The sequence below is a fragment of the Salvelinus alpinus genome, chromosome 6 (assembly GCF_045679555.1).
Source record: "Salvelinus alpinus chromosome 6, SLU_Salpinus.1, whole genome shotgun sequence".
Classification (NCBI taxonomy): domain Eukaryota; kingdom Metazoa; phylum Chordata; class Actinopteri; order Salmoniformes; family Salmonidae; genus Salvelinus; species Salvelinus alpinus.
This window is the reverse complement of record NC_092091.1, coordinates 80,960,243-80,986,024: the sequence shown is the minus strand read 5'-3', so window position 1 is coordinate 80,986,024 and position 25,782 is coordinate 80,960,243. Positions and strand designations below refer to the sequence as shown.

The following is a 25,782-nucleotide window of genomic DNA, read 5'->3' as shown; positions in this document are numbered from 1 at the left end:
CATAGAAGTGTGATTGACTTGGAGTTACATTGTGTTGTTTAAGTGTTCCCTTTATTTTTTTGAGCAGTGTATATTGTAGGGTGCAAGTATTTTTGCCTAGTTTTAAAATCCCTGAGGTTTGGGACATGAATGATATGTGAGTTCTACTGCAAATTGCGCATGTGCAGCTGGTGATCTTCCGCGCCGTGTGCTGGGAGGTGCTGGTTGCTAAGAAACCGTAAACGCACAAGATCAGTTTGTTTCCACTTTTGACAAGAGAACCGGCGATAAGAAGTGTAGCTAATGTTTTTGCTTCTGTAGTTTCTCTATTAATGTCTATGTTAAAGTGCCATTTGATAGCTATGTAAGTAATACACCTTGACTTGCTCAGAAATATGTTATAAATTGCTAGCGCTACATTGTTTATGTTAACCAAACTGATGGTTTGTGATAACACTTTATATAACCGTCTCCGCGTTAGTGGATGTTGTTGGCTATGTTTGTTTAGAACTTTTTGATTGAACGTTATATTGCATGTCAGTTATGTGTAAGATGACTTGCATGCTATTATAGTTTGCTTTGACACGAGTTAATAGACCAAAACGAAAGGGAGAGCTTATCGTTCTCCCACCTCCCTCTCCTTGTACTCTCTCCTTCACCCCCACACACAGTATCCACTCAGTCTGCCTCCCAGGGTCTATCTGAGGCCACCATGTCTTCGTTCTCCCAGAAGGGGTCCCCTCGCTGCAAGGCTGGCCCAGGGAGAGAGGAGGTGGCTGGGGCCCGGCAGAAGAAGATGACCCTCCCATTCGCCATGTCTCTGGGCCATGTAGACCCAGAGGCATTGAGAGCCAGGCTGATCTCAGTAGCCCCGAGCCAGGCACAACGCAACCCTGACGCCCTGGTCTTCACACACACCACCAAGGCCCAGGAACGCAGGAGGGCAGGGCAGAGACCCGTACCGCTGGAGATACTGGTGGGTGGGGGGTGTGTGTGAAAAAGAGAGAGGAATATGGGGACCCAGCCATTTGTAAACACTGTTTGCTCACAGTAATGTGTTCTAAATATCAGCCTTTGTTCTCATAACCATCCCAGACATCAACCGCCCCATAAGCACATAAACACCTCTATTTACACATCTTCTCTCATTCAGCCGGTCCTGAAGAAGTACCAGGACCACAAGCAGCCAGAGTTCATCCACAGGCAGAACCGGGAGAGGCTGATCCAGTCGGGCTGGAAGCCGCCGTCGCCCTCCCTTGCTGGGGTAGAGTGGATGGACATGGCCCCTGACAGACAGAGCTCCACCCTGCACCTCCCTGAGCTGCCTGACCACGTCAAGGAGAAACAGGTGGAAGACTGAGAAGGGCTCTGCTGGACAGACAGACGTCATGCAGATTTGACATGGTTTCATTTGAAATCAAGATTGTCTTAACCATGATTTCACTAGTGATATACAGCCATGTTCTGAAATAAAATGATTGATTGTAGACGGTGGGAGGCAGATACTGAGCTGTGCTCTGTCCGTCACTAGCCCTCCCTATAGCCTCCTCGCTCTCTGATGCCTCCTCGCTCTCTGATCTCTCTGAAGCTGAGAGGTATCACAGTGGACCGATACGGGGCAGACAACTGTTAAACTCATAGCCTTTCTGTTTTAACCAGTAGTTCCATCAACCTCATTGAGCCACAGAAGAATGCAGTCCACAATCAATATCTGTCTCTTTTGTTGTCAAGAGACGTAGTACAAAGTCCCCTTTCAGCTGTTCATGATGCTTTTCAAAGTCAAATAAATAAATAAAAGTCTAACTGACTGTCACTGCTTCCTCCCTCCAGGCTCAGATGACCCAGAGTACCCTGTGTTCCCCCTCTCCCCCCAAACGCCCGCGCTCCTCCAAGTCCACAAAGCCCTCCCCCACCGGATCCTTCCTCCACTCCCCCTTCCCTCTCCCAGCCAGTCACCCCCTCATCTTCAGCTCGGCAGAGGATGTGATCCGTGCCAAAATACGCTCCCCGCCGGACATCGTCAGAATCATCCGGAACAACCCTCACCTAGGCTTCCTGTACATGACCTCTGCCGCACCCAAGAGCTCCATCACATATGATGCTTATAACTTCAAGTAAGAGAGGGAGAAACACACACACCCTAACCTACATCAGATATGATGTTTATAACTTCAAGTAAGAGAGGGAGAAACACACACCATAACCTACATCAGATATGATGCTTATAACTTCAAGTATGAGAGGGAGAAACACACACCATAACCTACATCAGATATGATGCTTATAACTTCAAGTAAGAGAGGGAGAAACACACACACAATAACCTACATCAGATATGATGTTTATAACTTCAAGAGAGGGAGAAACACACACCATAACCTACATCAGATATGATGTTTATAACTTCAAGTAAGAGAGGGAGAAACACACACCATAACCTACATCAGATATGGTGTTTATATCTTCAAGTAAGAGAGGGAGAAACACACACACCATAACCTACATCAGATATGATGCTTATAACTTCAAGTAAGAGAGGGAGAAACACACACACCATAACCTACATCAGATATGATGCTTATAACTTCAAGTAAGAGAGGGAGAAACAGACACACCATAACCTACATCAGATATGATGTTTATATCTTCAAGTAAGAGAGGGAGAAACAGACACACCATAACCTACATCAGATATGATGTTTATATCTTCAAGTAAGAGAGGGAGAAACAGACACACCATAACCTACATCAGATATGATGCTTATAACTTCAAGTAAGAGAGGCAGAAACACACACACCATAACCTACATCAGATATGATGTTTATAACTTCAAGTAAGAGAGGGAGAAACACACACCATAACCTACATCAGATATGGTGTTTATAACTTCAAGTAAGAGAGGGAGAAACACACACCATAACCTACATCAGATATGGTGTTTATAACTTCAACTAAGAGAAGGAGAAACACACACCATAACCTACATCAGATATGGTGTTTATAACTTCAAGTAAGAGAGGGAGAAACACACACCATAACCTACATCAGATATGATGTTTATAACTTCAAGTAAGAGAGGGAGAAACACACACACCATAACCTACATCAGATATGGTGTTTATAACTTCAACTAAGAGAGGGAGAAACACACACACCATAACCTACATCAGATATGATGTTTATAACTTCAAGTAAGAGAGGGAGAAACACACACACCATAACCTACATCAGATATGATGCTTATAACTTCAAGTAAGAGAGGGAGAAACACACACCATAACCTACATCAGATATGGTGTTTATAACTTCAAGTAAGAGAGGGAGAAACACACACACCATAACCTACATCAGATATGATGTTTATATCTTCAACTAAGAGAGGGAGAAACACACACCATAACCTACATCAGATATGATGTTTATAACTTCAAGTAAGAGAGGGAGAAACACACACCATAACCTACATCAGATATGATGCTTATAACTTCAAGTAAGAGAGGGAGAAACACACACCATAACCTACATCAGATATGATGTTTATATCTTCAACTAAGAGAGGGAGAAACACACACACCATAACCTACATCAGATATGATGCTTATAACTTCAAGTAAGAGAGGGAGAAACACACACACCATAACCTACATCAGATATGATGTTTATAACTTCAAGTAAGAGAGGGAGAAACACACACACCCTAACCTACATCAGATATGATGTTTATAACTTCAAGTAAGAGAGGGAGAAACAGACACACCATAACCTACATCAAATATGATGTTTATATCTTCAAGTAAGAGAGGGAGAAACACACACACCATAACCTACATCAAATATGATGTTTATAACTTCAAGTAAGAGAGGGAGAAACAGACACACCATAACCTACATCAAATATGATGTTTATATCTTCAAGTAAGAGAGGGAGAAACACACACACCATAACCTACATCAAATATGATGTTTATATCTTCAAGTAAGAGAGGGAGAAACACACACACCATAACCTACATCAGATATGATGTTTATAACTTCAAGAGAGGGAGAAACACACACACCCTAACCTACATCAGATATGATGTTTATAACTTCAAGTAAGAGAGGGAGAAACACACACACCATAACCTACATCAGATATGATGTTTATAACTTCAAGTAAGAGAGGGAGAAACACACACACCATAACCTACATCAGATATGATGTGTATATCTTCAAGTAAGAGAGGGAGAAACACACACCATAACCTACATCAGATATGGTGTTTATAACCTCAAGTAAGAGAGGGAGAAACACACACACCATAACCTACATCAGATATGATGCTTATAACTTCAAGTAAGAGAGGGAGAAACACACACCATAACCTACATCAGATATGATGTGTATAACTTCAAGTAAGAGAGGGAGAAACACACACCATAACCTACATCAGATATGATGCTTATAACTTCAAGTAAGAGCAACGTCAACAAGAGAAAGATGCTACTTCCCAATGATCTCTAATTCCATTTATCCTTGTTCACTTCCCTTCATTCATTTTAATGGGAAGGACTGCCTGGTATAAGAAACATGTTGGAAACTGCCTCTAACCCATACCAGCACCAATTCATTGCTTTTAGATTGTGGGAAGTAGTGAACGAGTGTACACTTCAGAACAAAAGAGGGATTATTGGGACTCACAGAGACGACACAGACACTCACACACACTCACGCAAACATTTGAACTCCCAAGTTCTCTATCAAATATATAAACCTACAACCTTATTCTCACTACCCATCCCGAACTCTCACCTTTGACCTTTCCCCCCAGGATAGTGACGTATGAGAACATCAACAAGCAGGACTACTCTACCATCAGCCAGCAGGGTGTGACCTGCATCTCTGACGCAGAGATGGACTTCCTGCCCTTAGAGCGCTGGGAGCATGAGTACCGATGCCACCGCCGCCTCCTGGCCATCCCGGCCTTCGCCCTCTTCAGGAGGTGGAAGGCCTTCAGAGTGTGGAGGACCAACGTCCGCTCCAAGAAGATCAACACGTGCAAGAAGTCCCTGCAGGAGCACCTGTTCATCGTCAATGAGGTGGTGGTGTTGTTGGGTCCAGTAGTGTTTCCTGGTCAGGATAATGAGGTAGTGGTATTGTTGGGTCCAGTAGTGTTTCCTGGTCAGGATATTGAGGTGGTGGTATTGCTGGGTCCAGGAGTGTTTCCTGGTCAGGGTAATGAGGTGGTGTTATTGTTGGGTCCAGTAGTGTTTCCTGGTCAGGATAATGAGGTGGTGGTATTGTTGTGTCCAGTAGTGTTTCCTGGTCAGGATAATGAGGTGGTGGTATTGTTGAGTACAGTAGTGTTTCCTGGTCAGGACAATGAGGTGGTGGTATTGTTGGGTCCAGTAGTGTTTCCTGGTCAGGTCAATGAGGTGGTGATATTGTTGGGTCCAGTAGTGTTTCCTGGTCAGGACAATGAGGTGGTGGTATTGTTGGGTCCAGTAGTGTTTCCTGGTCAGGACAATGAGGTGGTGGTATTGTTGGGTCCAGTAGTGTTTCCTGGTCAGGACAATGAGGTGGTGATATTGTTGGGTCCAGTAGTGTTTCCTGGTCAGGATAATGAGGTGTTGGTATTGCTGGGTCCAGTAGTGTTTCCTGGTCAGGACAATGAGGTGGTGATATTGTTGGGTCCAGTAGTGTTTCCTGGTCAGGACAATGAGGTGGTGATATTGTTGGGTCCAGTAGTGTTTCCTGGTCAGGGTAATGAGGTGGTGATATTGTTGGGTCCAGTAGTGTTTCCTGGTCAGGGTAATGAGGTGTTGGTATTGTTGGGTCCAGTAGTGTTTCCTGGTCAGGTCAATGAGGTGGTGGTATTGTTGGGTCCAGTAGTGTTTCCTGGTCAGGTCAATGAGGTGGTGATATTGTTGGGTCCAGTAGTGTTTCCTGGTCAGGACAATGAGGTGGTGGTATTGTTGGGTCCAGTAGTGTTTCCTGGTCAGGTCAATGAGGTGGTGATATTGTTGGGTCCAGTAGTGTTTCCTGGTCAGGACAATGAGGTGGTGGTATTGTTGGGTCCAGTAGTGTTTCCTGGTCAGGATAATGAGGTGGTGGTATTGTTGGGTCCAGTAGTGTTTCCTGGTCAGGACAATGAGGTGGTGATATTGTTGGGTCCAGTAGTGTTTCCTGGTCAGGGTAATGAGGTGTTGGTATTGTTGGGTCCAGTAGTGTTTCCTGGTCAGGTCAATGAGGTGGTGGTATTGTTGGGTCCAGTAGTGTTTCCTGGTCAGGTCAATGAGGTGGTGATATTGTTGGGTCCAGTAGTGTTTCCTGGTCAGGATAATGAGGTGTTGGTATTGCTGGGTCCAGTAGTGTTTCCTGGTCAGGGTAATGAGGTGGTGTTATTGTTGTGTCCAGTAGTGTTTCCTGGTCAGGATAATGAGGTGGTATTGTTGGGTCCAGTAGTGTTTCCTGGTCAGGTCAATGAGGTGGTATTGTTGGGTCCAGTAGTGTTTCCTGGTCAGGGTAATGAGGTGGTGTTATTGTTGTGTCCAGTAGTGTTTCCTGGTCAGGATAATGAGGTGGTATTGTTGGGTCCAGTAGTGTTTCCTGGTCAGGATAATGAGGTGGTATTGTTGGGTCCAGTAGTGTTTCCTGGTCAGGTCAATGAGGTGGTATTGTTGGGTCCAGTAGTGTTTCCTGGTCAGGATAATGAGGTGGTGGTGTTGTTGGGTCCAGTAGTGTTTCCTGGTCAGGTCAATGAGGTGGTGATATTGTTGGGTCCAGTAGTGTTTCCTGGTCAGGATAATGAGGTGTTGGTATTGCTGGGTCCAGTAGTGTTTCCTGGTCAGGGTAATGAGGTGGTGTTATTGTTGTGTCCAGTAGTGTTTCCTGGTCAGGATAATGAGGTGGTATTGTTGGGTCCAGTAGTGTTTCCTGGTCAGGTCAATGAGGTGGTATTGTTGGGTCCAGTAGTGTTTCCTGGTCAGGGTAATGAGGTGGTGTTATTGTTGTGTCCAGTAGTGTTTCCTGGTCAGGATAATGAGGTGGTATTGTTGGGTCCAGTAGTGTTTCCTGGTCAGGATAATGAGGTGGTATTGTTGGGTCCAGTAGTGTTTCCTGGTCAGGTCAATGAGGTGGTATTGTTGGGTCCAGTAGTGTTTCCTGGTCAGGATAATGAGGTGGTGGTGTTGTTGGGTCCAGTAGTGTTTCCTGGTCAGGACAATGAGGTGGTGATATTGTTGGGTCCAGTAGTGTTTCCTGGTCAGGGTAATGAGGTGTTGGTATTGTTGGGTCCAGTAGTGTTTCCTGGTCAGGTCAATGAGGTGGTGGTATTGTTGGGTCCAGTAGTGTTTCCTGGTCAGGTCAATGAGGTGGTGATATTGTTGGGTCCAGTAGTGTTTCCTGGTCAGGATAATGAGGTGTTGGTATTGCTGGGTCCAGTAGTGTTTCCTGGTCAGGGTAATGAGGTGGTGTTATTGTTGTGTCCAGTAGTGTTTCCTGGTCAGGATAATGAGGTGGTATTGTTGGGTCCAGTAGTGTTTCCTGGTCAGGTCAATGAGGTGGTATTGTTGGGTCCAGTAGTGTTTCCTGGTCAGGGTAATGAGGTGGTGTTATTGTTGTGTCCAGTAGTGTTTCCTGGTCAGGATAATGAGGTGGTATTGTTGGGTCCAGTAGTGTTTCCTGGTCAGGATAATGAGGTGGTATTGTTGGGTCCAGTAGTGTTTCCTGGTCAGGTCAATGAGGTGGTATTGTTGGGTCCAGTAGTGTTTCCTGGTCAGGATAATGAGGTGGTGGTGTTGTTGGGTCCAGTAGTGTTTCCTGGTCAGGGTAATGAGGTGGTGTTATTGTTGGGTCCAGTAGTGTTTCCTGGTCAGGGTAATGAGGTGGTGTTATTGCTGGGTCCAGTAGTGTTTCCTGGTCAGGATAATGAGGTGTTGGTATTGTTGGGTCCAGTAGTGTTTCCTGGTCAGGTCAATGAGGTGGTGGTATTGCTGGGTCCAGTAGTGTTTCCTGGTCAGGATAATGAGGTGGTGGTATTGTTGGGTCCAGTAGTGTTTCCTGGTCAGGTCAATGAGGTGGTGGTATTGTTGGGTCCAGTAGTGTTTCCTGGTCAGGTCAATGAGGTGGTGATATTGTTGGGTCCAGTAGTGTTTCCTGGTCAGGACAATGAGGTGGTGGTATTGTTGGGTCCAGTAGTGTTTCCTGGTCAGGTCAATGAGGTGGTGATATTGTTGGGTCCAGTAGTGTTTCCTGGTCAGGACAATGAGGTGGTGGTATTGTTGGGTCCAGTAGTGTTTCCTGGTCAGGATAATGAGGTGGTGGTATTGTTGGGTCCAGTAGTGTTTCCTGGTCAGGACAATGAGGTGGTGATATTGTTGGGTCCAGTAGTGTTTCCTGGTCAGGGTAATGAGGTGTTGGTATTGTTGGGTCCAGTAGTGTTTCCTGGTCAGGTCAATGAGGTGGTGGTATTGTTGGGTCCAGTAGTGTTTCCTGGTCAGGTCAATGAGGTGGTGATATTGTTGGGTCCAGTAGTGTTTCCTGGTCAGGATAATGAGGTGTTGGTATTGCTGGGTCCAGTAGTGTTTCCTGGTCAGGGTAATGAGGTGGTGTTATTGTTGTGTCCAGTAGTGTTTCCTGGTCAGGATAATGAGGTGGTATTGTTGGGTCCAGTAGTGTTTCCTGGTCAGGTCAATGAGGTGGTATTGTTGGGTCCAGTAGTGTTTCCTGGTCAGGGTAATGAGGTGGTGTTATTGTTGTGTCCAGTAGTGTTTCCTGGTCAGGATAATGAGGTGGTATTGTTGGGTCCAGTAGTGTTTCCTGGTCAGGATAATGAGGTGGTATTGTTGGGTCCAGTAGTGTTTCCTGGTCAGGTCAATGAGGTGGTATTGTTGGGTCCAGTAGTGTTTCCTGGTCAGGATAATGAGGTGGTGGTGTTGTTGGGTCCAGTAGTGTTTCCTGGTCAGGACAATGAGGTGGTGATATTGTTGGGTCCAGTAGTGTTTCCTGGTCAGGGTAATGAGGTGTTGGTATTGTTGGGTCCAGTAGTGTTTCCTGGTCAGGTCAATGAGGTGGTGGTATTGTTGGGTCCAGTAGTGTTTCCTGGTCAGGTCAATGAGGTGGTGATATTGTTGGGTCCAGTAGTGTTTCCTGGTCAGGATAATGAGGTGTTGGTATTGCTGGGTCCAGTAGTGTTTCCTGGTCAGGGTAATGAGGTGGTGTTATTGTTGTGTCCAGTAGTGTTTCCTGGTCAGGATAATGAGGTGGTATTGTTGGGTCCAGTAGTGTTTCCTGGTCAGGTCAATGAGGTGGTATTGTTGGGTCCAGTAGTGTTTCCTGGTCAGGGTAATGAGGTGGTGTTATTGTTGTGTCCAGTAGTGTTTCCTGGTCAGGATAATGAGGTGGTATTGTTGGGTCCAGTAGTGTTTCCTGGTCAGGATAATGAGGTGGTGGTATTGTTGGGTCCAGTAGTGTTTCCTGGTCAGGTCAATGAGGTGGTATTGTTGGGTCCAGTAGTGTTTCCTGGTCAGGATAATGAGGTGGTGGTGTTGTTGGGTCCAGTAGTGTTTCCTGGTCAGGGTAATGAGGTGGTGTTATTGTTGGGTCCAGTAGTGTTTCCTGGTCAGGGTAATGAGGTGGTGTTATTGCTGGGTCCAGTAGTGTTTCCTGGTCAGGATAATGAGGTGTTGGTATTGTTGGGTCCAGTAGTGTTTCCTGGTCAGGTCAATGAGGTGGTGGTATTGTTGGGTCCAGTAGTGTTTCCTGGTCAGGACAATGAGGTGGTGGTATTGTTGGGTCCAGTAGTGTTTCCTGGTCAGGACAAGACCATATGTGTTTATAGTCAAAATGGTCCGTACCATTGACCTGCAGTATGTGTTTATAGTTAAAATGGTCCGTACCATTGACCTGCAGTATGTGTTTATAGTTAAAATGGTCCGTACCATTGACCTGCAGTATGTGTTTATAGTTTAAATGGTCCGTACCATTGACCTGCAGTATGTGTTTATAGTTAAAATGGTCCGTACCATTGACCTGCAGTATGTGTTTATAGTTAAAATGGTCCGTACCATTGACCTGCAGTATGTGTTTATAGTTAAAATGGTCCGTACCATTGACCTGCAGTATGTGTTTATAGTTTAAATGGTCCGTACCATTGACCTGCAGTATGTGTTTATAGTTTAAATGGTCCGTACCATTGACCTGCAGTATGTGTTTATAGTTTAAATGGTCCGTACCATTGACCTGCAGTACGTGTTTATAGTTTAAATGGTCCGTACCATTGACCTGCAGTACGTGTTTATAGTTTAAATGGTCCGTACCATTGACCTGCAGTATGTGTTTATAGTTAAAATGGTCCGTACCATTGACCTGCAGTACGTGTTTATAGTTTAAATGGTCTGTACCATTGACCTGCAGTATGTGTTTATAGTTTAAATGGTCCGTACCATTGACCTGCAGTATGTGTTTATAGTTTAAATGGTCCGTACCATTGACCTGCAGTACGTGTTTATAGTTTAAATGGTCTGTACCATTGACCTGCAGTATGTGTTTATAGTTAAAATGGTCCGTACCATTGACCTGCAGTATGTGTTTATAGTTTAAATGGTCCTTACCATTGACCTGCAGTATGTGTTTATAGTTAAAATGGTCCGTACCATTGACCTGCAGTATGTGTTTATAGTTTAAATGGTCCGTACCATTGACCTGCAGTACGTGTTTATAGTTTAAATGGTCTGTACCATTGACCTGCAGTATGTGTTTATAGTCAAAATGGTCCGTACCATTAACCTGCAGTATGTGTTTGGGCTGGTTCATGTTGTCTGAATGTTACTTAAGATTATTGAAACAATCCTGTCTTCCCTATGAGATGTTCATATAATGGAACACAACCAAGGTAGTTACTTTAAGATAATAGGGAGGACCAGTAACAGCTGTGTGTGTTTCCAGCCTCTGCGTCCGGCGCTGCTGAACATCAGAGAGATGTGCTACAGGATCAGTGACATGGGGCTTTGTCACATCCAGAAAGACCACACATACACTCTGGAGGACTTCCAGGAGGCTCAGTACAAACAGCTGGAGGAGGTACGCACTATGTCTGTCCCTTTACATGACGTGTGTCTGTCCCTTTACATCACGTGTGTCTGTGTCTGTCCCTTTACATCACTATGTCTGTCCCTTTACGTGACGTGTGTCTGTCCCTTTACATCACGTGTGTCTGTCCCTTTACGTGACGTGTGTCTGTCCCTTTACATGACGTGTGTCTGTCCCTTTACATCACTATGTCTGTCCCTTTACATCACTATGTCTGTCCCTTTACATCACTATGTCTGTCCCTTTACATCACTATGTCTGTCCCTTTACATCACTATGTCTGTCCCTTTACATCACTATGTCTGTCTCTTTACATGACGTGTGTCTGTCCCTTTACGTGACGTGTGTCTGTCCCTTTACATCACTATGTCTGTCCCTTTACATGACGTATGTCTGTCCCTTTACATCACTATGTCTGTCCCTTTACATCACTATGTCTGTCCCTTTACATCACTATGTCTGTCCCTTTACATCACTATGTCTGTCCCTTTACATCACTATGTCTGTCCCTTTACATCACTATGTCTGTCCCTTTACATGACGTGTGTCTGTCCCTTTACGTGACGTGTGTCTGTCCCTTTACATGACGTGTGTCTGTCCCTTTACATGACGTGTGTCTGTCCCTTTACACTATGTCTGTCCCTTTACATCACTATGTCTGTCCCTTTACGTGACGTGTGTCTGTCCCTTTACATGACGTGTGTCTGTCCCTTTACATCACGTGTGTCTGTCCCTTTACATCACTATGTCTGTCCCTTTACATGACGTGTGTCTGTCCCTTTACATCACTATGTCTGTCCCTTTACGTGACGTGTGTCTGTCCCTTTACATCACTATGTCTGTCCCTTTACATCACGTGTGTCTGTCCCTTTACATCACGTGTGTCTGTCCCTTTACATGACGTGTGTCTGTCCCTTTACATGACGTGTGTCTGTCCCTTTACATGACGTGTGTCTGTCCCTTTACATGACGTGTGTCTGTCCCTTTACATGACGTGTGTCTGTCCCTTTACATCACGTGTGTCTGTCCCTTTACATCACTATGTCTGTCCCTTTACATGACGTGTGTCTGTCCCTTTACATCACTATGTCTGTCCCTTTACGTGACGTGTGTCTGTCCCTTTACATGACGTGTGTCTGTCCCTTTACATCACTATGTCTGTCCCTTTACATCACTATGTCTGTCCCTTTACATCACTATGTCTGTCCCTTTACATCACTATGTCTGTCCCTTTACATGACGTGTGTCTGTCCCTTTACATCACTATGTCTGTCCCTTTACATCACTATGTCTGTCCCTTTACATGACGTGTGTCTGTCCCTTTACATCACTATGTATGTCCCTTTACATCACTATGTCTGTCCCTTTACATCACTATGTCTGTCCCTTTACATCACTATGTCTGTCCCTTTACATGACGTGTGTCTGTCCCTTTACATCACTATGTCTGTCCCTTTACATCACTATGTCTGTCCCTTTACATCACTATGTCTGTCCCTTTACATCACTATGTCTGTCCCTTTACATCACGTGTGTCTGTCCCTTTACATCACTATGTCTGTCCCTTTACATGACGTGTGTCTGTCCCTTTACATCACTATGTCTGTCCCTTTACATCACTATGTCTGTCCGTTTACATCACTATGTCTGTCCCTTTACATCACTATGTCTGTCCCTTTACATGACGTGTGTCTGTCCCTTTACATCACTATGTCTGTCCCTTTACATCACTATGTCTGTCCCTTTACATCACTATGTCTGTCCCTTTACATCACTATGTCTGTCCCTTTACGTGACGTGTGTCTGTCCCTTTACATCACTATGTCTGTCCCTTTACGTGACGTGTGTCTGTCCCTTTACATCACTATGTCTGTCCCTTTACATCACGTGTGTCTGTCCCTTTACATGACGTGTGTCTGTCCCTTTACATGACGTGTGTCTGTCCCTTTACATCACGTGTGTCTGTCCCTTTACATCACGTGTGTCTGTCCCTTTACATGACGTGTGTCTGTCCCTTTACATGACGTGTGTCTGTCCCTTTACATCACGTGTGTCTGTCCCTTTACGTGCATCACTATGTCTGTCCCTTTACATGACGTGTGTCTGTCCCTTTACATCACTATGTCTGTCCCTTTACGTGACGTGTGTCTGTCCCTTTACATGACGTGTGTCTGTCCCTTTACATCACTATGTCTGTCCCTTTACATCACTATGTCTGTCCCTTTACATCACTATGTCTGTCCCTTTACATCACTATGTCTGTCCCTTTACATGACGTGTGTCTGTCCCTTTACATCACTATGTCTGTCCCTTTACATCACTATGTCTGTCCCTTTACATGACGTGTGTCTGTCCCTTTACATCACTATGTATGTCCCTTTACATCACTATGTCTGTCCCTTTACATCACTATGTCTGTCCCTTTACATCACTATGTCTGTCCCTTTCCATGACGTGTGTCTGTCCCTTTACATCACTATGTCTGTCCCTTTACATCACTATGTCTGTCCCTTTACATCACTATGTCTGTCCCTTTACATCACTATGTCTGTCCCTTTACATCACGTGTGTCTGTCCCTTTACATCACTATGTCTGTCCCTTTACATCACTATGTCTGTCCCTTTACATCACGTGTGTCTGTCCCTTTACATCACGTGTGTCTGTCCCTTTACATCACTATGTCTGTCCCTTTACATCACTATGTCTGTCCCTTTACATCACTATGTCTGTCCCTTTACATCACTATGTCTGTCCCTTTACATCACTATGTCTGTCCCTTTACATCACGTGTGTCTGTCCCTTTACATCACTATGTCTGTCCCTTTACATGACGTGTGTCTGTCCCTTTACATCACTATGTCTGTCCCTTTACATCACTATGTCTGTCCCTTTACATCACTATGTCTGTCCCTTTACATCACTATGTCTGTCCCTTTACATCACTATGTCTGTCCCTTTACATCACTATGTCTGTCCCTTTACATCACTATGTCTGTCCCTTTACATGACGTGTGTCTGTCCCTTTACATGACGTGTGTCTGTCCCTTTACATGACGTGTGTCTGTCCCTTTACATGACGTGTGTCTGTCCCTTTACATGACGTGTGTCTGTCCCTTTACATGACGTGTGTCTGTCCCTTTACATGACGTGTGTCTGTCCCTTTACATCACTATGTCTGTCCCTTTACATGACGTGTGTCTGTCCCTTTACATCACTATGTCTGTCCCTTTACATCACTATGTCTGTCCCTTTACATCACTATGTCTGTCCCTTTACATCACTATGTCTTTCCCTTTACATCACTATGTCTGTCCCTTTACATCACGTGTGTCTGTCCCTTTACATCACTATGTCTGTCCCTTTACATCACTATGTCTGTCCCTTTACATCACTATGTCTGTCCCTTTACATCACTATGTCTGTCCCTTTACATGACGTGTGTCTGTCCCTTTACATCACTATGTCTGTCCCTTTACATCACTATGTCTGTCCCTTTACGTGACGTGTGTCTGTCCCTTTACATCACTATGTCTGTCCCTTTACATCACTATGTCTGTCCCTTTACATCACTATGTCTGTCCCTTTACATCACTATGTCTGTCCCTTTACATGACGTGTGTCTGTCCCTTTACATCACTATGTCTGTCCCTTTACATGACGTGTGTCTGTCCCTTTACATCACTATGTCTGTCCCTTTACATCACTATGTCTGTCCGTTTACATCACTATGTCTGTCCCTTTACATCACTATGTCTGTCCCTTTACATGACGTGTGTCTGTCCCTTTACATCACTATGTCTGTCCCTTTACATCACTATGTCTGTCCCTTTACATCACTATGTCTGTCCCTTTACATCACTATGTCTGTCCCTTTACGTGACGTGTGTCTGTCCCTTTACATCACTATGTCTGTCCCTTTACGTGACGTGTGTCTGTCCCTTTACATGACGTGTGTCTGTCCCTTTACATCACTATGTCTGTCCCTTTACATCACTATGTCTGTCCCTTTACATCACTATGTCTGTCCCTTTACATCACTATGTCTGTCCCTTTACATGACGTGTGTCTGTCCCTTTACATCACTATGTCTGTCCCTTTACATCACTATGTCTGTCCCTTTACATCACTATGTCTGTCCCTTTACATCACTATGTCTGTCCCTTTACATGACGTGTGTCTGTCCCTTTACATCACTATGTCTGTCCCTTTACATCACTATGTCTGTCCCTTTACATCACTATGTCTGTCCCTTTACATCACTATGTCTGTCCCTTTACATGACGTGTGTCTGTCCCTTTACATCACTATGTCTGTCCCTTTACATCACTATGTCTGTCCCTTTACATCACTATGTCTGTCCCTTTACATCACTATGTCTGTCCCTTTACGTGACGTGTGTCTGTCCCTTTACATCACTATGTCTGTCCCTTTACGTGACGTGTGTCTGTCCCTTTACATGACGTGTGTCTGTCCCTTTACATCACTATGTCTGTCCCTTTACATCACGTGTGTCTGTCCCTTTACATCACTATGTCTGTCCCTTTACATGACGTGTGTCTGTCCCTTTACATGACGTGTGTCTGTCCCTTTACATCACGTGTGTCTGTCCCTTTACATGACGTGTGTCTGTCCCTTTACATGACGTGTGTCTGTCCCTTTACATCACTATGTCTGTCCCTTTACATCACTATGTCTGTCCCTTTACATCACTATGTCTGTCCCTTTACATGACGTGTGTCTGTCCCTTTACATGATGTGTGTCTGTCCCTTTACATGATGTGTGTCTGTCCCTTTACATCACTATGTCTGTCCCTTTACATCACGTGTGTCTGTCCCTTTACATCACTATGTCTGTCCCTTTACATGACGTGTGTCTGTCCCTTTACATCACTATGTCTGTCCCTTTACGTGACGTGTGTCTGTCCCTTTACATCACTATGTCTGTCCCTTTACATCACGTGTGTCTGTCCCTTTACATCACTATGTCTGTCCCTTTACGTGACGTGTGTCTGTCCCTTTACATCACTATGTCTGTCCCTTTACGTGACGTGTGTCTGTCCCTTTACGTGACGTGTGTCTGTCCCTTTACATCACGTGTGTCTGTCCCTTTACATCACTATGTCTGTCCCTTTACATCACGTGTGTCTGTCCCTTTACATCACGTGTGTCTGTCCCTTTACATCACGTGTGTCTGTCCCTTTACATCACTATGTCTGTCCCTTTACATCACTATGTCTGTCCCTTTACATCACTATGTCTGTCCCTTTACATCACTATGTCTGTCCCTTTACATCACTATGTCTGTCCCTTTACATCACTATGTCTGTCCCTTTACATCACGTGTGTCTGTCCCTTTACGTGATGTGTCTGTCCCTTTACATCACTATGTCTGTCCCTTTACGTGACGTGTGTCTGTCCCTTTACGTGACGTGTGTCTGTCCCTATACATCACTATGTCTGTCCCTTTACATGACGTGTGTCTGTCCCTTTACATCACGTGTGTCTGTCCCTTTACATCACTATGTCTGTCCCTTTACATGACGTGTGTCTGTCCCTTTACATCACGTGTGTCTGTCCCTTTACATCACTATGTCTGTCCCTTTACATCACTATGTCTGTCCCTTTACATCACGTGTGTCTGTCCCTTTACATCACTATGTCTGTCCCTTTACATCACTATGTCTGTCCCTTTACATCACTATGTCTGTCCCTTTACATCACTATGTCTGTCCCTTTACATCACGTGTGTCTGTCCCTTTACATCACGTGTGTCTGTCCCTTTACATCATGTGTGTCTGTCCCTTTACATCACGTGTGTCTGTCCCTTTACATCACTATGTCTGTCCCTTTACATCACTATGTCTGTCCCTTTACATCACTATGTCTGTCCCTTTACATGACGTGTGTCTGTCCCTTTACATCACTATGTCTGTCCCTTTACATGACGTGTGTCTGTCCCTTTACATCACTATGTCTGTCCCTTTACATGACGTGTGTCTGTCCCTTTACATCACTATGTCTGTCCCTTTACATCACTATGTCTGTCCCTTTACATGACGTGTGTCTGTCCCTTTACATCACTATGTCTGTCCCTTTACATCACTATGTCTGTCCCTTTACATCACGTGTGTCTGTCCCTTTACATCACTATGTCTGTCCCTTTACATCACTATGTCTGTCCCTTTACATCACGTGTGTCTGTCCCTTTACATCACTATGTCTGTCCCTTTACATCACTATGTCTGTCCCTTTACATCACTATGTCTGTCCCTTTACATCACTATGTCTGTCCCTTTACATCACGTGTGTCTGTCCCTTTACATCACGTGTGTCTGTCCCTTTACATCACGTGTGTCTGTCCCTTTACGTGACGTGTGTCTGTCCCTTTACATCACGTGTGTCTGTCCCTTTACATCACGTGTGTCTGTCCCTTTACATCACGTGTGTCTGTCCCTTTACATCACGTGTGTCTGTCCCTTTACATGACGTGTGTCTGTCCCTTTACGTGACGTGTGTCTGTCCCTTTACATGACGTGTGTCTGTCCCTTTACGTGACGTGTGTCTGTCCCTTTACATGACGTGTGTCTGTCCCTTTACATGACGTGTGTCTGTCCCTTTACATCACGTGTGTCTGTCCCTTTACGTGACGTGTGTCTGTCCCTTTACATCACGTGTGTCTGTCCCTTTACATCACGTGTGTCTGTCCCTTTACATCACGTGTGTCTGTCCCTTTACATCACTATGTCTGTCCCTTTACATCACTATGTCTGTCCCTTTACATCACTATGTCTGTCCCTTTACATCACTATGTCTGTCCCTTTACATCACTATGTCTGTCCCTTTACATCACGTGTGTCTGTCCCTTTACATGACGTGTGTCTGTCCCTTTACATGACGTGTGTCTGTCCCTTTACATGACGTGTGTCTGTCCCTTTACATGACGTGTGTCTGTCCCTTTACGTGACGTGTGTCTGTCCCTTTACATGACGTGTGTCTGTCCCTTTACATGACGTGTGTCTGTCCCTTTACATCACGTGTGTCTGTCCCTTTACATGACGTGTGTCTGTCCCTTTACGTGACGTGTGTCTGTCCCTTTACGTGACGTGTGTGTCCCTTTACATGATGTGTGTCTGTCCCTTTACAAGACGTGTGTCTGTCCCTTTACAAGACGTGTGTGTCTATGTGTGTCTGTCCCTTTACATGACATATTCTTTGTGTGTCTGTCCCTTTACATGACATATTCTCTGTGTGTCTGTCCCTTTACATGACATATTCTCTGTGTGTCTGTCCCTTTACATGACATATTCTCTGTGTGTCTGTCCCTTTACATGACATATTCTCTGTGTGTCTGTCCCTTTACATGACGTATTCTCTGTGTGTCTGTCCCTTTACATAACATATTCTCTGTGTGTCTGTCCCTTTACATGACATATTCTCTGTGTGTCTGTCCCTTTACTTGACATATTCTCTGTGTGTCTGTCCCTTTACATGACATATTCTCTGTGTGTCTGTCCCTTTACATGACATATTCTCTGTGTGTCTGTCCCTTTACATGACATATTCTCTGTGTGTCTGTCCCTTTACATGACATATTCTCTGTGTGTCTGTCCCTTTACATGACATATTCTCTGTGTGTCTGTCCCTTTACATGACATATTCTCTGTGTGTCTGTCCCTTTACATGACATATTCTCTGTGTGTCTGTCCCTTTACATGACATATTCTCTGTGTGTGTCCCTTTACATGACATATTCTCTGTGTGTCTGTCCCTTTACTTGACATATTCTCTGTGTGTCTGTCCCTTTACATGACATATTCTCTGTGTGTCTGTCCCTTTACATGACATATTCTCTGTGTGTCTGTCCCTTTACATGACATATTCTCTGTGTGTCTGTCCCTTTACATGACATATTCTCTGTGTGTGTCCCTTTACATGACATATTCTCTGTGTGTCTGTCCCTTTACATGACATATTCTCTGTGTGTCTGTCCCTTTACATGACATATTCTCCGTGTGTCTGTCCCTTTACATGACATATTCTCTGTGTGTCTGTCCCTTTACTTGACATATTCTCTGTGTGTCTGTCCCTTTACATGACATATTCTCTGTGTGTCTGTCCCTTTACATGACATATTCTCTGTGTGTCTGTCCCTTTACATGACATATTCTCTGTGTGTCTGTCCCTTTACATGACATATTCTCCGTGTGTCTGTCCCTTTACATGACATATTCTCTGTGTGTCTGTCCCTTTACTTGACATATTCTCTGTGTGTCTGTCCCTTTACATGACGTATTCTCTGTGTGTCTGTCCCTTTACATGACGTATTCTCTGTGTGTCTGTCCCTTTACATGACGTATTCTCTGTGTGTCTGTCCCTTTACATGACATATTCTCTGTGTGTCTGTCCCTTTACATGACATATTCTCTGTGTGTCTGTCCCTTTACATGACATATTCTCTGTGTGTCTGTCCCTTTACATAACATATTCTCTGTGTGTCTGTCCCTTTACATGACGTATTCTCTGTGTGTCTGTCCCTTTACATGACATATTCTCTGTGTGTCTGTCCCTTTACATGACATATTCTCTGTGTGTCTGTCCCTTTACATGACATATTCTCTGTGTGTCTGTCCCTTTACATGACATATTCTCTGTGTGTCTGTCCCTTTACATGACATATTCTCTGTGTGTCTGTCCCTTTACTTGACATATTCTCTGTGTCTGTCCCTTTACATGACATATTCTCTGTGTGTCTGTCCCTTTACATGACATATTCTCTGTGTGTCTGTCCCTTTACATGACATATTCTCTGTGTGTCTGTCCCTTTACATGACATATTCTATGTGTGTCTGTCCCTTTACATGACATATTCTCTGTGTGTCTGTCCCTTTACATGACATATTCTCTGTGTGTCTGTCCCTTTACATGACATATTCTCTGTGTGTCTGTCCCTTTACATGACATATTCTCTGTGTGTCTGTCCCTTTACATGACATATTCTCCGTGTGTCTGTCCCTTTACTTGACATATTCTCTGTGTCTGTCCCTTTACATGACATATTCTCTGTGTGTCTGTCCCTTTACATGACATATTCTCTGTGTGTCTGTCCCTTTACATGACATATTCTCTGTGTGTCTGTCCCTTTACATGACATATTCTATGTGTGTCTGTCCCTTTACATGACATATTCTCTGTGTGTCTGTCCCTTTACATGACATATTCTCTGTGTGTCTGTCCCTTTACATGACATATTCTCCGTGTGTCTGTCCCTTTACATGACATATTCTCTGTGTGTCTGTCCCTTTACATGACATATTCTCTGTGTGTCTGTCCCTTTACATGACATATTCTCTGTGTGTCTGTCCCTTTACATGACATATTCTCTGTGTGTCTGTCCCTTTACATGACATATTCTCTGTGTGTCTGTCCCTTTACTTGACATATTCTCTGTGTGTCTGTCCCTTTACATGACATATTCTCTGTGTGTCTGTCCCTTTACATGACATATTCTCTGTGTGTCTGTCCCTTTACATGACATATTCTCTGTGTGTCTGTCCCTTTACATGACATATTCTCTGTGTGTCTGTCCCTTTACATGACATATTCTCTGTGTGTCTGTCCCTTTACTTGACATATTCTCTGTGTGTCTGTCCCTTTACATGACATATTCTCTGTGTGTTTGTCCCTTTACATGACATATTCTCTGTGTGTCTGTCCCTTTACATGACATATTCTCTGTGTGTCTGTCCCTTTACATGACATATTCTCTGTGTGTCTGTCCCTTTACATGACATATTCTCTGTGTGTTTGTCCCTTTACATGACATATTCTCTGTGTGTCTGTCCCTTTACATGACATATTCTCTCTGTGTCTGTCCCTTTACATGACATATTCTCTGTGTGTCTGTCCCTTTACATGACATATTCTTTGTGTGTCTGTCCCTTTACATGACATATTCTCTGTGTGTCTGTCCCTTTACATGACATATTCTCTGTGTGTCTGTCCCTTTACATGACATATTCTCTGTGTGTCTGTCCCTTTACATGACATATTCTCTGTGTGTCTGTCCCTTTACATGACATATTCTCTGTGTGTCTGCCCCTTTACATGACATATTCTCTGTGTGTCTGTCCCTTTACATGACATATTCTCTGTGTGTCTGTCCCTTTACATGACATATTCTCTGTGTGTCTGTCCCTTTACATGACATATTCTCTGTGTGTCTGTCCCTTTACATGACATATTCTCTGTGTGTCTGTCCCTTTACATGACATATTCTCTGTGTGTCTGCCCCTTTACATGACATATTCTCTGTGTGTCTGTCCCTTTACTTGACATATTCTCTGTGTGACTGTCCCTTTACATGACATATTCTCTGTGTGTCTGTCCCTTTACATGACATATTCTCTGTGTGTCTGTCCCTTTACATGACATATTCTCTGTGTGTCTGTCCCTTTACATGACATATTCTCTGTGTGTCTGTCCCTTTACGTGACATATTCTCTGTGTGTCTGTCCCTTTACATGACATATTCTCTGTGTGTCTGTCCCTTTACATGACATATTCTCTGTGTGTCTGTCCCTTTACTTGACATATTCTCTGTGTGTCTGTCCCTTTACATGACATATTCTCTGTGTGTCTGTCCCTTTACATGACATATTCTCTGTGTGTCTGTCCCTTTACATGACATATTCTCTGTGTGTCTGTCCCTTTACATGACATATTCTCTGTGTGTCTGTCCCTTTACATGACATATTCTCTGTGTGTCTGTCCCTTTACGTGACATATTCTCTGTGTGTCTGTCCCTTTACGTGACATATTCTCTGTGTGTCTGCCCCTTTACATGACATATTCTCTGTGTGTCTGTCCCTTTACATGACATATTCTCTGTGTGTCTGTCCCTTTACATGACATATTCTCTGTGTGTCTGTCCCTTTACATGACATATTCTCTGTGTGTCTGTCCCTTTACATGACATATTCTCTGTGTGTCTGTCCCTTTACATGACATATTCTCTGTGTGTCTGTCCCTTTACATGACATATTCTCTGTGTGTCTGTCCCTTTACATGACATATTTTCTGTGTGTCTGTCCCTTTACATGACATATTCTCTGTGTGTCTGTCCCTTTACATGACATATTCTCTGTGTGTCTGTCCCTTTACATGACATATTCTCTGTGTGTCTGTCCCTTTACATGACATATTCTCTGTGTGTCTGTCCCTTTACATGACATATTCTCTGTGTGTCTGTCCCTTTACATGACATATTCTCTGTGTGTCTGTCCCTTTACATGACATATTCTCTGTGTGTCTGCCCCTTTACATGACATATTCTCTGTGTGTCTGTCCCTTTACATGACATATTCTCTGTGTGTCTGTCCCTTTACATGACATATTCTCTGTGTGTCTGTCCCTTTACATGACATATTCTCTGTGTGTCTGTCCCTTTACGTGACATATTCTCTGTGTGTCTGTCCCTTTACATGACATATTCTCTGTGTGTCTGTCCCTTTACATGACATATTCTCCGTGCAGGTATCTTCTCGTCTGGAAGAGTTCAGGGAGCTGGTAAAGGAGGTGGCCAGTAGCGCCTGTCACACGGCCATGTTGGAGGCAGGATACACACCTGACTACAACTACAACACAGGTACACACACACACCTGACTATAACTACAACACAGGTACACACACACACCTGACTACAACTACAACACAGGTACACACACACACCTGACTATAGCTACAACACAGGTACACACACACCTGACTATAACTACAACACAGGTACACACACACACCTGACTATAACTACAACACAGGTACACACACACCTGACTATAACTACAACACAGGTACACACACACACCTGACTACAACTACAACACAGGTACACACACACACCTGACTATAACTACAACACAGGTACACACACACCTGACTATAACTACAACACAGGTACACACACACACCTGACTACAACTACAACACAGGTACACACACACACCTGACTATAACTACAACACAGGTACACACACACCTGACTATAACTACAACACAGGTACACACACACACCTGACTATAGCTACAACACAGGTACACACACACACCTGACTATAACTACAACACAGGTACACACACACACACCTGACTACAACTACAACACAGGTACACACACACCTGACTATAACTACAACACTGGTACACACACACCTGACTATAACTACAACACAGGTACACACACACACCTGACTATAACTACAACACAGGTACACACACACACCTGACTACAACTACAACACAGGTACACACACACACCTGACTATAACTACAACACAGGTACACACACACCTGACTATAACTACAACACAGGTACACACACACACCTGACTACAACTACAACACAGGTACACACACACACCTGACTATAACTACAACACAGGTACACACACACCTGACTATAACTACAACACAGGTACACACACACACCTGACTATAACTACAACACAGGTACACACACACACCTGACTATAGCTACAACACAGGTACACACACACACCTGACTATAACTAAAACACAGGTACACACACACACCTGACTACAACTACAACACAGGTACACACACACACCTGACTATAACTACAACACAGGTACACACACACACCTGACTATAACTACAACACAGGTACACACACACACCTGACTATAACTACAACACAGGTACACACACACACCTGACTATAACTACAACACAGGTACACACACACCTGACTACAACTACAACACAGGTACACACACACCTGACTATAACTACAACACAGGTACACACACACACCTGACTACAACTACAACACAGGTACACACACACACCTGACTATAACTACAACACAGGTACACACACACACCTGACTATAACTACAACACAGGCACACACACACCTGACTATAACTACAACACAGGTACACACACACCTGACTATAACTACAACACAGGTACACACTCACCTGACTATAACTGCAACACAGGTACACACACACACCTGACTATAACTACAACACAGGTACACACACACACCTGACTACAACTACAACACAGGTACACACACACACCTGACTATAACTACAACACAGGTACACACACACCTGACTATAACTACAACACAGGTACACACACACCTGACTATAACTACAACACAGGTACACACTCACCTGACTGTAACTACAACACAGGTACACACACACCTGACTATAACTACAACACAGGTACACACTCACCTGACTGTAACTACAACACAGGTACACACACACCTGACTATAACTACAACACAGGTACACACACACCTGACTATAACTGCAACACAGGTACACACACACCTGACTATAACTACAACACAGGTACACACACACCTGACTATAACTACAACACTGGTACACACACACACCTGACTACAACTACAACACAGGTACACACACACACCTGACTATAACTACAACACAGGTACACACACACCTGACTATAACTGCAACACAGGTACACACACACACCTGACTATAACTACAACACAGGTACACACACACCTGACTATAACTGCAACACAGGTACACACACACACCTGACTATAACTACAACACAGGTACAAACACACCTGACTATAACTACAACACAGGTACACACACACACCTGACTATAACTACAACACAGGTACACACACACCTGACTATAACTACAACACAGGTACACACACACCTGACTATAACTACAACACAGGTACACACACACCTGACTATAACTACTACACAGGTACACACACACCTGACTATAACTACAACACAGGTACACACACACACCTGACTATAACTACTACACAGGTACACACACACCTGACTATAACTACTACACAGGTACACAAACACCTGACTGTAACTACAACACAGGTACACACACACCTGATTATAACTACAACACAGGCACACACACACCCGACTGTAACTACAACACAGGTACACACACACCTGACTATAACTACAACACAGGCACACACACACACGACTGTAACTACAACACAGGTACACACTCACCTGACTGTAACTACAACACAGGTACACACACACCTGACTATAACTACAACACTGGTACACACACACCTGACTATAACTACAACACAGGTACACACACACCTGACTATAACTACAACACAGGTACACACACACCTGACTATAACTACTACACAGGTACACAAACACCTGACTGTAACTACAACACAGGTACACACACACCCGATTGTGTACACACTCACCTGACTGTAACTACAACACAGGTACACACACACCTGACTATAACTACAACACAGGCACACACACACCCGACTGTAACTACAACACAGGTACACACTCACCTGACTGTAACTACAACACAGGTACACACACACCTGACTATAACTACAACACAGGCACACACACACCCGACTGTAACTACAACACAGGTACACACTCACCTGACTGTAACTACAACACAGGTACACACACACCTGACTATAACTACAACACAGGCACACACACACCCGACTGTAACTACAACACAGGTACACACTCACCTGACTGTAACTACAACACAGGTACACAAACACCTGACTGTAACTACAACACAGGTACACACACACCCGACTGTAACTACAACACAGGTACACACTCACCTGACTGTAACTACAACACAGGTACACACACACCTGACTATAA

At 44.1% G+C, this 25,782-nt stretch overlaps 1 protein-coding gene across 1 annotated transcript in view; it reads left to right on the top strand.

Moving 5' to 3' along the window:
* The first annotated feature begins 656 nt into the window (after positions 1–656).
* The window catches only part of dnah6 (dynein, axonemal, heavy chain 6), a 174,425-nt gene continuing 149,299 nt past the window's right edge, over positions 657–25,782 (top strand). The window contains exons 1-6 of the mRNA XM_071408196.1: positions 657–955; positions 1,133–1,327; positions 1,810–2,093; positions 4,792–5,059; positions 10,908–11,042; positions 22,585–22,696. Coding sequence (XP_071264297.1) covers positions 692–955; positions 1,133–1,327; positions 1,810–2,093; positions 4,792–5,059; positions 10,908–11,042; positions 22,585–22,696 — 1,258 coding nt within the window. The 5' untranslated portion in view covers positions 657–691. The remainder of the gene's footprint in view (positions 956–1,132; positions 1,328–1,809; positions 2,094–4,791; positions 5,060–10,907; positions 11,043–22,584; positions 22,697–25,782) is intronic.